Source organism: Delphinapterus leucas, chromosome 8 (assembly GCF_059928025.1).
Source record: "Delphinapterus leucas isolate spDelLeu-1000000601 "Yukka" chromosome 8, BTC_Dleu_Yukka2, whole genome shotgun sequence".
Classification (NCBI taxonomy): Eukaryota; Metazoa; Chordata; class Mammalia; order Artiodactyla; family Monodontidae; genus Delphinapterus; species Delphinapterus leucas.
Window position 1 is genome coordinate 51,529,861 of NC_143136.1, and position 14,818 is coordinate 51,544,678.

At 36.5% G+C, this 14,818-nt stretch overlaps 1 protein-coding gene across 1 annotated transcript in view; it reads right to left on the bottom strand.

Annotated features, from left to right (window-relative positions):
- The window catches only part of PPP1R1C (protein phosphatase 1 regulatory inhibitor subunit 1C), a 71,429-nt gene extending 58,973 nt beyond the window's left edge, over positions 1 to 12,456 (bottom strand). Inside the window, exons 1-2 of the mRNA XM_022567191.3 lie at positions 11,378 to 12,456; positions 9,644 to 9,704 (exon numbers count right to left, since the gene is read on the bottom strand). Coding sequence (XP_022422899.2) covers positions 9,644 to 9,704; positions 11,378 to 11,458 — 142 coding nt within the window. The 5' untranslated portion in view covers positions 11,459 to 12,456. The remainder of the gene's footprint in view (positions 1 to 9,643; positions 9,705 to 11,377) is intronic.
- Positions 12,457 to 14,818: the final 2,362 nt, after the last annotated feature.

The window sequence follows — 14,818 nt, forward strand, 5'->3', positions numbered from 1 at the left end:
ATTCTAAGTCATGCCATGTTAATTGATTCTGAAATTAGGGCTCTTAACTCTACACAAAACCACCTCCCAGTGTTAAAGCCATGGAAAACCAGTTTGGAAGTTACTGTATTCTTTTGGAATAAAGCCATAAGTGCCTAGACTGAGCAGAGAAAATAAAAATATAGTGAGATAGATTCAACCTGTACAGAAGAATCAGCAGAAGAGCCATTAATAGGGGCAAGGGAGAGAGAGAGGGGTCAGAGCTGATTCCAAGATTGTGTGGTTCAGCAATTAGAGGCATGGAGATACCATTAACAGAAATGTTGAGGTCAAAAGTTTAAATGTTGATTTCAAGTTAGGGGACACATTTCAGTTAGACATTGATTTTCAGGTGGTAGTCGGAGGAGCTCACTTTCTGTTTCTAATTAAAATACTTCTCCCTGTATTCATGATTTATGAAAATGGGCACAGGAGACCTACAAAATAAGAGAATAGTCTTAAAATAACTAATATTCAATAAATGTAACTTATTTTTTAAATATTCTTCTGATTTAAAAAAATAATTAACAAATCTCACCATTTGAATCTATGCCAGTAATTTCAATGTTTTTTATTCATGGGTTTTCAAATGTGATTAGTTTTTGATTTATTGGTTTCAAGTTCAAAGGGTTAGAAATTTAAATAATAACTATTAGCTTTATTCCATTTGTAACCTGAATTCATGAAGCTTTTCTAGATACTTTGGTAGGTGCTAGCCTTTTTAAAATCAGGTCACTTAGTGCAAGTGGATTTTATTATATGGATAAATAGCCTGTGATATTTTTACACACAGTTGTGTATTTGGCTTATATAAGCATGTGTACATGTGTTTGTGCATGGAAGTATCTATTGTGTATATTTGTTCTAATAGTCTGTTCTTCAACAGACAGGGAAAAAAAGCATAAACTGCTGTTACATTGAGGCAAATTATTCTAAAAATTGGATTCCAAAATAACTGTTGTTCTCATTCTTCCATTTTGTGCACTCAGTTCTATTTTTATGAGCAGGTCAATATGTATTTATATGTAAAGAGTGTGATTATGAAAATTGTTTCCCATAATGAAGGAAAATTGCTCCCAGAGAATGAAACAACAACAACAAAAAACCCAGAAAGATTACAAATTTCCTAGCTTTTCTTAGTTCTCACAGTACTTTTTCTCAGCATTATTGCCAAGGTTGCACTGTAATTGTATTCTAACCAGACTGTCAAGATATCTCCCTTTGATGATGCAGGTTTTGGCAACTTATTTCACAAATAGCCTTGTTAAGCGCTATAATTACTATATCAAATTACCCTAAGTGATACAAAATCATTGAGTTAAATTCAAAGATAATTTTCTTTCCATAACACAGAAAAGACTCATAGATATAGACTTAAAATTTCCCAGCACGTTCAGGGGCCCCTGAAATGCTAAGGAAGATATGAAGGGGACGAGTATGGAGAAGGCAATAACAGCAAACAGACTGGGAGGGAAGAGATGAATTCGGAGGGCCCTAATCCTTGCAGCTGGGACATTTGTTCCAGGACCTTCCTTTCTCTCCACCTCAGGCTTTTTGAGCTCCAGGTAGACTACTTGCCAGGACAGTATGTTACATCTGGTCAGAGTACTGGTGTTTCAAAAGATAGAATACAGTAACAGTATTAACAACAAAAGGTAGAGTTTCAGGTAGTATGGAAACGGATTTAGGGAGATATTTTCCAGCATCTCTAAAATCTTACCACTTAGGTGCCTCCATCCCTTACAGTGTTTTTTTCTTTCTTTGTAGTGTTATCTGTTTAATTTGACAGCATTGAATGGAGCTTGCATCCTCCAATAGACCACGGTACCCTTCACAGCATCCTACACGGAGCCCAGGCAGGCATCTGTCACCTGTCTGGACCCTGTGCGGACATTTCAGCTTTAGCCCCTGGTAAGTTCTGCTACCAAATTGTGTCTGGTATTGCTGGAACAGCATCAGATCACTACTTGGTCAAAGTCATGAATAGAAAATGGTGGAAGAAAGGATAGAAAATCCCAAAGCTTGAAAGCTTGTTCCTGAGCAATTCTAAAATAAACACATAAGTAACCCTTCTCTGTTAACTACATAGCTTGGTTAGATTTTTGGTAATTTACTGTTCTCCTTGAATATAATTATGAAATAGAAACAATCAGAAAGAGCTGTTAGAAATTTTTCTAGCTTAAATTTGAAATTGAGTGTGCCCTTAAGCTCCCCAGAACAGCTGATTGCAATGTTGTCCGTGTGGACTATTATGTAGACACAAAGATGTACATCTGTTTATTCAATGGATGCAGAATAGCCTTACTTCTAATGAATACATTTTATGTTTATATTATATATATAGATATCTATATAAATATATAGATATATTTATAATATATATATTATATATACCAAATATAAATATATTTATATTTGGTAGTGTTGAAAGAAAACAAGCTTTTCAGAGCCTCGTGAACCCAGCTTCCCCACTTTTAATGGGCCTTAAAAGGATGAGCCACTTTTTTGGGGTAACACAGGCAGTAAGCAGCCATCTGAGAGCCAGATTCAAGCCTGAGTGATTCCAACACCTCTATTCCTAAGTAGTACATGCCGGCCTCTCCAAAATAAGAGTTGCCATTTATCAAGCATCTAGTCTCTGTACCATATTTTACAACATTATAACCTAATCACCCAAAACATCCTATGGTAAACATTTCTGCACTGAATTGAAATATATTTTGTATTTTGCCACATGTTGTTGATCTTACTACCAATATATATACATGTGTCAAATTATGCCTCAGGTAGGTTTCTCCATGAGGTCAGGGATGGTGACTTACCTATTTTATCCCCTAGAGCAGCTAACACTGTGCCTTAGCTAGAATAAGTGCCCAGAAAGTTTGATAGATTGCCATTGGATTTGAGAATATATTTTTTTATCCACTTAAATTTAATAGACCATGGGCATCTAATATCTACTAGATATGCTACTAGTTTTGAGTAGCTATATCTATGCTACTAGTTTGGAATAAATAGTAAACTTTTAGCTCTGATGCCAGTTCTTAAAAGCTTAAAGCCAGAAGATCAAGACAAGTTTTACAAATGTTTCATAGAATAGTGAGCATGATAAATAAATGCCTCTATGTCTTGGCCAGAATTAATCTTACTGTGGTCTGAGCTGTTGGAATTTCTGTTATTACAATTGTATCCTGGTTCATCCAGATGTATTATTCTCTGTTACCTAGTCCACATGTTCCTCGAGGATTTAGAATAAGGACTCAGTAAATACTTAATTGAATTGAATGTATAAATCAATAAATACCTTCAAGAGTTGCAGGTGAGAGGAGAGTATTGGAATAACAAAGCCAAACAATGAATCAGATTAGTTAGGGGAAAGTTTTGAGATTTAAATGAGTCTCAGGCTGCAATTTAAATAAGATTAATTGGAAAACATGGAGAATGATTTACACAAATGAGTCAGTCTAGGCTGTCTTAAGAGTTGGCAAAGGAACCAAAGGAAGAAAGCTTACCCAGAATATAGCACAGGAATGGTGTATGGAAGGAAGTGAGAGCAAATGGAGTGGAATCAAATGTGAGCAATCAAATGAGAGTTTAATAGATATCACTAAAGAATTTTTATACTCCATATTCAATCTTCTTTCTTTCCACATACTATTAGGATATGAATTGCATTTTTTTTTTTTTGATTGCACCAAGTGGTTTGCAGGATCTCAGTTCCCTGATCAGGCATCGAACCCGGGCCCTCAGCAGTGAAAGCACAGAGTCCTAACCACTGAACCACCAGGGAATTCCCATGAATTGCATTTTTGATTGGATACAAATCTTTCACAAAGATCTCTTACTTGCAATATATTTTTTCATAACTTTATAGACATCAGTAGCATGCTTATTTTTAAAATATTCCCAAGGACTCATATTTCATGAAAATTATGTTTGTAAACCAGACATGGTCAGTTGAACAAATACCACAGTATAAGATCCATAACAATTCCATAATTGTGTATTCTTATCCGGATGAATTAGGAGTTATGGTACATCTTTTCTCTTATCAAGAACCAATGCCTCATGGGGACACTGTTTGACACCGCCTAATGCAGTCAGGATGGGAAAAGAGCTGGGCCATCATCTGATAAGAAATGCAGGTTTTAGGGCTTCCCTGGTGGTGCAGTGGTTTGAGTCCGCCTGCCAATACAGGGGACACGGGTTCATGCCGGCTGGGCCTGTGAGCCATGGCCGCTGAGCCTGCGCATCCCACAACGGTGAGAGGTCTGCATACCGCAAACAAAAAAAAAGGAAATGCAGGTTTTAGGAGAACTCAGCATGGATATAATGACGCAGGGGGATCGCATGTCTTCAGTATCTATTTGGTTGCAGACACTGTGCTATGCATTTTCTTATACCTCGATGTCCTCTTTTAAAAAGGGGGAAACTGAGCCCACAGAGGTCAACTGCACACCCAGTGTCTCACTACCAGAAACTGGCAAAGCTGGGATTCAAACCCAAGTCTTACTCCAAAGGGAGTGCTTTACCTACTACAAACACTGCCTTTCTACATTATGCAGAAGTACCTTAGGGTTATTTTCACCTGCTATAATCCCCACAAGTAGGAAAACAGAGACCAAGAAAAAGGAAGTGAATTGAACCTACCATAATTCTGTCATATTTCACTAAGCTATTTCTTATTAAAATCAGTGTAAAAGGTGAGCAGTATATACTATTGCTCAAAATGAGCAAAAGTAGTAATCTTGCTGAAATAAAACAGCATTATTTCATAGTTTTATAATTTGCCCTTTCATTTTTCTTCCATTCAATTTGAAGATTACACTAGTCCTTTGAACACTTATAGTATAGCAAACTTTGGCATGACTAAGAACTGGAACCTCATCTTTGGCTCACAATTATTCCTATTGATAGGGCTATTTGGCTGCACAGACTGAATAGTTATAGGAAAATAAGTCAATCAGTTGTACAGTACATGAACCTCTGAAAGCCACATGCATCACTTATCTTTGAAATTTTTTTTTTTTTGGCTGCACCGTGCAGCATGTGAGATCTTAGTTCCCCGACCAGGGATGGAATCTGTGCCCCCTGCATTGGGAGCTCAGAGTCTTAACCACTGGACCACCAGGAAAGTCCCTGCATTACTTATCTTTAACTCATTCAGCATGGTTTGGCATTCCATAACTTATAGAAATAAATGCTGAGGAGAAAAAAATAGGCTTTTCTGACAGAAATTCATACCAGTTAAACCTTGAAGAGTCTTAAAACACTGGACCTTTCTTTCTTTTGTACTGTCATTAATGTTCAGAAGGCAAAATAAATGCTGAACAATCAACGACAATTGTAGATCAGAATGAATTACAACCACATTCCCAAAGAAGATGAGAAAAAAGAATGAAACAAAACTGTATGGACTATAGGTCCAGTACAGCTTTTACTTGAACACATTTGATTGGAGGTCCCTGCGGGTGACAGGCCCCTCCAGGTGTGGGACTGATGATGTCTTACCCATCCTTAAGAATCCCAGAAAAATCCTCAGTGAGATTCCTGGAACTTGTACTCAGGGTGCCCATTGCCTACCAATCACTCATTTTGTAAAATACAGGGTCTCCATGAAGAGAGACTGTTTGCATATGAATGCCCTAACACTAGAAATAAATGTCCACTTTAACTTGATGACCCTGCAAAACCTCACATCACTGAAAATTTCTGGAGCCTCTCTGCTTTGAACAGCTCAGTCTGAGTCCAGCAATATTCTGTGTCATCCAGTGTCTCAGGATTTTAAATACAGAGCCTTGAAAATCTTATTAGTCAACTTACTGTCAAATTCCTAAAATGCAAGCCTCATTTAGAAAGTCACATGCTACTTCCAGAACGGACTGTGGCTTCTTTTTCAGTGTATGGAGACAAATAGCCCAATCAACTGGAAATCCCCGTTCTCTTTACTGACTAGACTTACTCTCAAGATTGAAAGGAGATGGTGAGATATTGAATTCATATGTCTCATTATTAAGTAATTTTTAGGAACATGGCCCATGTGAGAAAATGCTTTATTTTTATTCCTCATTTCTAAGAATATTTGGAACGAAAAGTGTTGAAGAGAAAGTCAGTCTCCCCCAAATTTGGCTGCGATAGGAAGTTCAATAAATATCCCCCATTTTACATTATATGTCTGGTCCCACTTATTAGATGTACAACAAACTTCTAAATGATGCCAGAACTCCTGTGTACTTATCCAAATCTTCAGTAAGCTCCTGGCCTTTTACAGTTCACTCATGTTCAATAGGCATCAGGTCCATTAAACTTAGTTGTAACCATATTGTCTCTGCTTAACAGCAAGTGGAAAAGAATGGATGCCACAAACTTAACATTCAGAAGGCCTGTTCTAATCTGGCTTTTTACTGGAAGACTGTGTCCAGCTCTAGGCTCCAAAGGCCTAGAGACAAGGAGAATTTGGATAGAGCTCATTAAGGCCCTTATTGGGTGCTGGGAATATTCAATCCAGAAAAGAAGGTAATGAAGAACTGCCTTACATATTTAAAAAGGTGAGTAGGGAATTCCCTGGTGACCTAGTGGTTAGGATTCTGGGCTTTCACTGCCGTGGCCTGGGTTCAATCCCTGGGGAACTGAGATCCCACAAGCCCGCAAGTGCAGACGAATAAATAAGTAAGTAAGTAAATAAATAAATAAATTTTTTAAAAAGGTGAGTAAATGGACTTTTATTGACAAGAGTAAATGAAGAGTTATTTTAGAATAAAGTGGGGCATCACTCAAGTTTTTCATAAGAAACTGTTTTCTAACTTGTAAAATTATTTGATATCATATTGAAAACTAGTTGTAACTATGGATTCTTCTCTGATATATACAAAATGGAGCAAGTCTCAGGGACTTGGGTCGATTTCTGTATCTTTCATGAAGAAGTGTGGTTAGATTAGGTATTTTCTGAAGTTCTTTCCCAATTCTAGGTTTCTAATACTGGTAGCCAAATAAATATACAGTCTTCTCATAAGCCTACTATTGTAAATACAAGTAATGTTTAAGTAAATCTAGAAATGTGATGAAGTAAATTGCAGAAAGTGACATTGCCATTTACTTCTAAATAGAGAAGATTTATATATAGTCATCCCTTTAAATAAAAATATAGAAACCAAACCAGTTAACTACATATTGTACAAGAGTAAAATAAATAGTACAAGACGAGACAATGAGACTCTTACTGTATAACCTCAGAGAGGTTATCATAAATAGGCACTTACTCAGAAGATTAAAAATTCTGAAAGATAAGCAGTTTGCTACAAGGTTAAACTGGTAGCCCTAGAAAACATTTGAAAAAGATGAAATTTGTCTTTGGTGCACCTCTACCCCTGCATCTCTGGCTTCTAGTACCTTTTTACTGCCATTGGCTGTTTAGAGTCATTCCAAGAAGCAAACGTTGTTTCTGCCCTCTCCATCATAAAGACACACCCTTTGCTTTTAAACTTTTTCAGGTATGATGCCTTCAATTTAACATTTTTAGTCTTGTGTCCCATTATTTTGAATTAAATTGATTAATCTATGCTGGAGGATATATCCTTAACAGGTTATGTAACTGTTTCTCTCGTGTTTCTACTGCTGAGAATTCTAGGCTGTTGGTTAGAAAGGGACTGATGTGACATTTTGTTGCCCCTGGAATCTTACCAATCAGGTGCCCAGGTACCTCATCTATATGTTTACACAGGCAAAGATGAACTAGCAAACAATCTGGATTTACATGTTGAAATATCTTTCTATTTCCTTTATTTCTAATCTAAAATTAAATCATTCTTTCAAATATTCTTTTATAACAGACTATTTCTGCAAACTCCTGAAAAGATTTTTTTTAAAGTAAGCCATGTCTAATTCATTTAACAATGATTACAATATACTGATCTTATCATATGAATTGGAAAGGTGTGTTAATTATGTCTCTGTAATGGAAAATTTAATTTTCTTTGCTTCATTAATTGACAAGAAAGATTTTCAGGGATTTGAATTTTAAAGAGCATTAATGATAGGTGATTCCAAGAATACTCATATGTGTCCTGGGCAATTTCAATAAATTGAAGAGATTTGTTTATTTACTAGGATTTAAAGCTGCACCCGATTTTTATTTGTCAAAGAACACATTGCTTTTGAGGGCTAAAAGCAACAATTGCTTTAACAAGGTCATTTAAGAATTAAGTTTTTTTGTTGTTGCTGTTATTTGTTTTGTTTGATAGAGAATGTTCAGATAATATTTGAAACATAAAGAATTGTTGGATAGGAAAGAAGTATTTAGTACAGATGAAATTATGAAGATTCTGTTCTTATTATTATATCTTTGGGCAACACTTTTCAAGGTTAGCATAGAGAGGTAAGTTCTAGGACACTGTGGAGAAGTCTGCCACTATGAGCAAAAGGCTGTGATGGAAAATTGCTCTAAAATTACCTCCAATATGAAAAGATTTCATTATTATGTTTATTTACTTCTATTTATTTGCACCTCTTACCAGTTGCATCTCTTATTCAACCAAATATAAGTTATATTTATTAAGTGAAATAATATATTTGAAAATGATTTTAAAATGCTATAGCACTTTAAAGATACAGCATCAAATTATAATTCTTTGTTTTCAGCAGGAATAAATTTGCCTATTTGTTTCCCAACAACTGAACATCTTTCTGTATTTGGGCTCCATGACTAATATGCTATTAGAATTTTACTTTCTATGTTTCTCTAATTAGAAAGGAATCTGAAAAAGTCAAAGACTGTTTTGCCCCAGTGTTCTTAAAACGAATCATTCACTACAATCTGTAATTACACTTACTATGTTTCCACTAAACTCTTTTCAGCCACCTTTATTGTTTATACCTGCAAAAAATCCAACAACAAGTCCTGCCTGGATACAAATTAGTGCCGTGACCTTTGCTGTCTTACTTGTATTTCTAGAAACAGAGCTTAAATGTGAAATTAAAATCACCCCCATTCAATAAGTACATAGTGTTTGTGTGTTGCAGATCATAGTCCTTTATCAGGAATAATAATGCAGCTTTACTTTATACGGGAAATGGATAATAAAACCTCAACAAATGGATGCAACTCTTCAGAATGGCTCCCAAATGGGCAGTGCTGAAAATTGATCTGGTTACTTGTCAATTGCATTATTCAGAGATTACATCAGCATCAAAGCTGTAGCCAGTGCTGGCTCATTGCCCACCCCATGATAACCTTTGATTAAAAAACAACTCTGTAAAGATATAAGCATCTCCAGGGCTGCAATTTGAGCTATGAAACCTAATTAAACAACTTTCTACCAGGCTCATTAATAAGCACTGAACCAGATTCTATGCAAACACCTGAACACATGACAGTGATTGCTAACAAAACATTTCATAGCATATCGTCACCAGTAAGTCATTCTAGAGGAAAAGCAGGCAGTTGACTGAGACAGTTTTCATAATATCTATTTCTGATTTTGTTTATGATCCATTGTATAGACTAGCTTATTAGATTATTGCTAACTGAAATCCCGAATTGAAATCTGTTGGCAATGGAATGCTCTTTGATGTTCCTCAAACAATTCTATTCTGTCACATCAGTATATAAGACATCATGTTTCTTTACCTGGGGGGTTATGTTCATTGAGAATCACAAGTGATGCTGGTGTAGGTCTTCTTTTCCTGATCTGTGAACAACAAAGGCCCAGCTAAGGTCAGAGACTGTCAGACTCTGTTCCAGGTTACTCTACAGCTTGCAAGGCTGTCCCATCCTCATCTTTTCCCAACATAAAGAGCAAATTTCTGGGGGGCACACAGGCGCTCACTAATTTTATTTTGAATAATAGAAAGCAGACAGTAGAACTGTCAGATGCTAATATCACCTTCTTTGATCAAAAAGCTGCATTTCCACAGAAAAGAAATAGTTGTATGTAACCAAATGATACCACTGAATACTAATATGCAGTGAAGGTACAGGGATGACTTGCTAATTTTAGTGGCTCTCTTGGAGCCTCATAAATTGATGAAGCTTTCGAGATCCATTACACTTATTTCTAAATGGGGTAAGAGAAGCTTAGAAAACTCAAATTTCCAGCAGGTTAAATTTAACAGCATACGTTCCTAACTTCAATTAATATTATAAACTTTGCTTATTTTCTATAGTATTATTTAGAACAAATTAACACAAAGAATGAATATGGATCTTACAAAAGTATATAATTCACTTAAAACTAATAGGTTTGGTGTGGGGGTTTTTCCCCTTATTTTAGGAGTTACAGGAACATATTATGATTAGAATTTCTAATGTATCCTTGATTTTTTAAATATATAAGTAAATTCCCAAATCAGTAGGATAGTGAATAAATTTTAAACAATGACATCTTGTCCAGGATAGAACCAATGCCCCATTCAACATAGATACATGTTCAAGGTTGTATTTATCTGGCTTGAGTTTGGGTGAATGTACTTCAGATTATCAAAACATCCTAGGAAGTTGAGAGTCTCAGATTCAATAATTACTTTTAAGACTTTGTATATAATATTTGGAAGAGGATTCAGGAATAATTTAGGCTTTAAGAAATTAATGAATTAGGTAGCAGACCCCATAAATTTGTTTTTGCCTCCTCACTGTTGTAATTTTACCACAAATGATCTTTTGAGTGGTTCCATTGAATCAAGAGTCTAAGTAATCTGAATATGAAAGGTGATACAGTAAACCAATCTCACATGAGAGAGGGAGAGAGAGAGAACTAAAGATATATAGACATATTAAACTTGGGAAAAATCCAGGTTGTGTTAAAATACCATTTTTAATACCTGAATAAAATGTTTCTTAAATTATACATATACCTACGATCCTATAATATATTACATATACTTACTGCTTTGGATACACAATGAAAACATTAAAATGAAACATTAAGCCTGTAATCTGAAATTATTCCAAGATTTAATGCTTTCATTGTTAAATGAATAATAATAAATAATTTTATTATAAATAATAAAATAAAAGCTTGCTAATTTTGAAAAAAAAATTTGAAGTTTCTCTAAATGTTGAACCTGTTATTTTAATAAGCAAAAGCAAACAGATTTTGGGATCCCAATCTAAACTGCTAATATAACCATTTTTCCTTAATGGGTGCTAATTTGTATCACATGAAATGCTGCATTTTAGCCAGTAGTTCCCCCAATGCAACTCAAATACAAGTGCATGTGGAAACGAAATTATTTCTCGTTCATATGTCCTGGGAAGTCACAAAGTTAGGCAAATTCAAGAGGTGGAGAAGCTTTCAATTAATAACAAGAATATACGTCTGTATTACTTACATACAGGAGCTGGTCCCCACCCAGTTCCACTTACCTGTTCAGCTGCTTCAGGAGCAATCTGACTCTGGAATAAAGGCACAGCAAATTGTATCTTTTTGGGACTGTTGGGCTCCATGACAATGATGAGAATTAGAGATGTGAAGGGCTCAGAAAAACTAACCCCAGGTGGTGTCTGGGATGTGTTTCCTCAGGCGCACTCCACCCCGCTACAGAATACTTCGCAATAAATAGCTGTAATTCTAGAGAAAGCAAGTGAAGATGCCGAGGTCTGAGTAACTCCCTTCTTCAACATCCACAGTGATGCCTGGCTTGCCTGTTCCCCCACCAATCCCTTAGATCCTCTCAGCACAATGCAGAAACGAGCTGTAAGCTAATTGTGTGCCTCTTCACTAATATACACATGCCAAGCATTCACTCAGCAGCTAATTGAAAATGCAATGCTAGCCTTGAAGGACCTGCTGCCGCGGGATTTGAAAGAAAGGCTCTATCCACTGTACATTACTAACCGGCTGCTCAAAAGTGCAATGTAAGCTCCCTCTGAGTATTGCAGGGATGGGCCATTCATTATTGATGAACATAAAGCAGTAAGTTTTTAGAGTTGGGGGCAGGGTTTGGGTATAGGATCATTTCATTTCTCTTGGAGAACCTTATCCGTCAGACACCTTTGTTATTTCACATCCAGCTACCAAATTGATGAATTGCCATGGAGGGTAAGCCACAACCAATAATATCAGCTATATTTATGCTGTGAGATCTGGTAAGGTAAGACTGATCATGGAATGCAGAGCGTCTGTGGTGGAGTGAGGACAACATTGCCCTCAGGACTGAGCAGATCTCAGTTCAACTTCCATCCCTACCACTAACAAGCTCTGTGGCCTCAAGCAAATCAGAGGCTATATCTAGGCTGCCATACTTTCCTCAGACAAACAAGGAGATTGGACTTAGTGACCTTTAAGCTCCTGTTCTGTTCCAGCATTCTATAATTGTAGTCCACAGTTTTCATTAGAGTGGAAAGTATTGGACAGCTAAATTTAGGAAATGGCTTGAAAGTCACGGCTGCTGCAGTGACCTCTATTTTATTTCCTGGTGGAGCCAGTTATATCCTCTGATATGGAAGAATACAGAAGTGACTAGAAGACATTAGTGGAAACCTAATGGGATCCAGCATTGTAATTTGCTGCCAATAGTGGGGATATATGTAACCAAAGGTCTTAGGGGAAAAAAGTGTAAAAGGGGAAATCTTCAGAATGATAGAGGATGATGCTTATATTGGCTAGTGGTGAAGGTAGAGGGGGCCACTGGCCTGCTCTTCACACCTGTTAATATCTAAGGAGAGGCAATAGCACAGCCAGATGGCTTCATGCATTCAACTCCTTTTGCAAAGGAAGGCTGAAAATGAAGCTGCTTTAATAGGAGAAAGAACTTCTCTACTTCTTTATTTGAAAGATAGTGTTTGATGAATGCTAGACTTATATATATATATATATATATATTTTTTTTTTTTTTTACATATTCATTCCCCCTGTATGTGTGTGTGTGGGCAGAACCTTACTCAATGCCTAGACTATGCATCTGTATTTTCTTTTTATGTTTCAAAATTTTTTTTTTTACATCTTTATTGGAGTATAATTGCTTTACAATGGTGTGTTAGTTTCTGCTGTATAGCAAAGTGAATCAGTTATACATATACATATGTTCCCATATCTCTTCCCTCTTGCGTCTCCCTCCCTCCCACCCTCCCTATCCCACCCCTCTAGGTGGTGACAAAGCACAGACCTGATCTCCCTGTGCTATGCGGCTGCTTCCCACTAGCTGTCTATTTTACGTTTGGTAGTGTATATATGTCCATGCCACTCTCTCACTTTGTCACAGCTTACCCTTCCCCCTCCCCATATCCTCAAGTCCATTCTCTAGTAGGTCTGTGTCTTTATTCCTGTCTTACCCCTAGGTTCTTCATGACATTTTTTTTTCGTAGATTCCATATATGTGTGTTAGTGTATGGTATTTGTCTTTCTCTTTCTGACTTATTTCATTCTGTATGACAGACTCTAGGTCCATCCACCTCACTACAAATAACTCAATTTCCTTTCTTTTTATGGCTGAGTATTATTCCATTGTATATATGTGCCACATCTTCTTTATCCATTCATCCAATGATGGACACTTAGGTTGTTTCCATCTTCTGGCTATTGTAAATAGAGCTGCAATGAACATTTTGGTACATGACTCTTTTTGAATTATGGTTTCCTCAGGTTATATGCCCAGTAGTGGGATTGCTGGGTCATATGGTAGTTCTATTTGTAGTTTTTTAAGGAATCTCTATACTGTTCTCCATAGTCGCTGTACCAATTCACATTCCCCCAGCAGTGCAAGAGGGTTCCCTTTTCTCCACACCCTCTCCAGCATTTATAGTTTCTATATTTTTTGATGATGGCCATTCTGACCGGTGTGAGATGATATCTCATTGTAGTTTTGATTTGCATTTCTTTAATGATTAATGATGTTGAGCATTCTTTCATGTGTTTGTTGGCACTCTGTATATCGTCTTTGGAGAAATGTCTATTGAGGTCTTCTGCCCATTTTTGGATTGGGTTGTTTATTTGTTATTGAGCTGCATGAGGTGCTTGTAAATTTTGGAGATGAATCCTTTGTCAGTTGCTTCATTTGCAAATATTTTCTCCCATTCTGAGGGTTGTCTATTGGTCTTGTTTATGGTTTCCTTTGCTGTGCAAAAGCTTTGAAGTTTCATTAGGTCCCATTTGTTTATTTTAGTTTTTATTTCCATTTTTCTAGGAGGTGGGTCAAAAAGGATCTTGCTGTGATTTATGTCATAGAGTGTTCTGCCTATGTTTTCCTCTAAGAGTTTGATAGTTTCTGGCCTTACATTTAGGTCTTTAATCCATTATGAGTTTACTTTTGTGTATAGTGTTAGGGAGTATTCTAATCTCATATTTCTACATGTACCTGTCCAGTTTTCCCAGCACCACTTATTGAAGAGGATGTCATTTCTCCATTGTACATTCCTGCCTCTTTTATCAAAGATAAGGTGAACATATGTGCGTGGGTTTATCTCTGGGCTTTCTGTCCTGTTCCATTGATCTATATTTCTGTTTTTGTGCCAGTATCCTACTGTCTGGATTACTGTAGCTTTGTAGTATAGTCTGAAGTCAGGGAGCCTGATTCCTCCAGCTCCTTTTTTCGTTCTCAAGATTGCTTTGGCTATTCGGGGTCTTTTGTGTTTCCATACAAATTGTGAAATTTTTTGTTCTAGTTCTGTGAAAAATGCAAGTGGTAGTTTGAGAGGGATTGAATTGAATCTGTAGATTGCTTTGGGTAGTAGAGTCATTTTCACAATGTTGATTCTTCCAATCCAAGAACACGGTATATCTCTCCATCTATTTGTATCATCTTCAGTTTCTTTCATCAGTGTCATATAATTTTCTGCATATAGATCTTTTGTCTCCTTAGGTAGGTT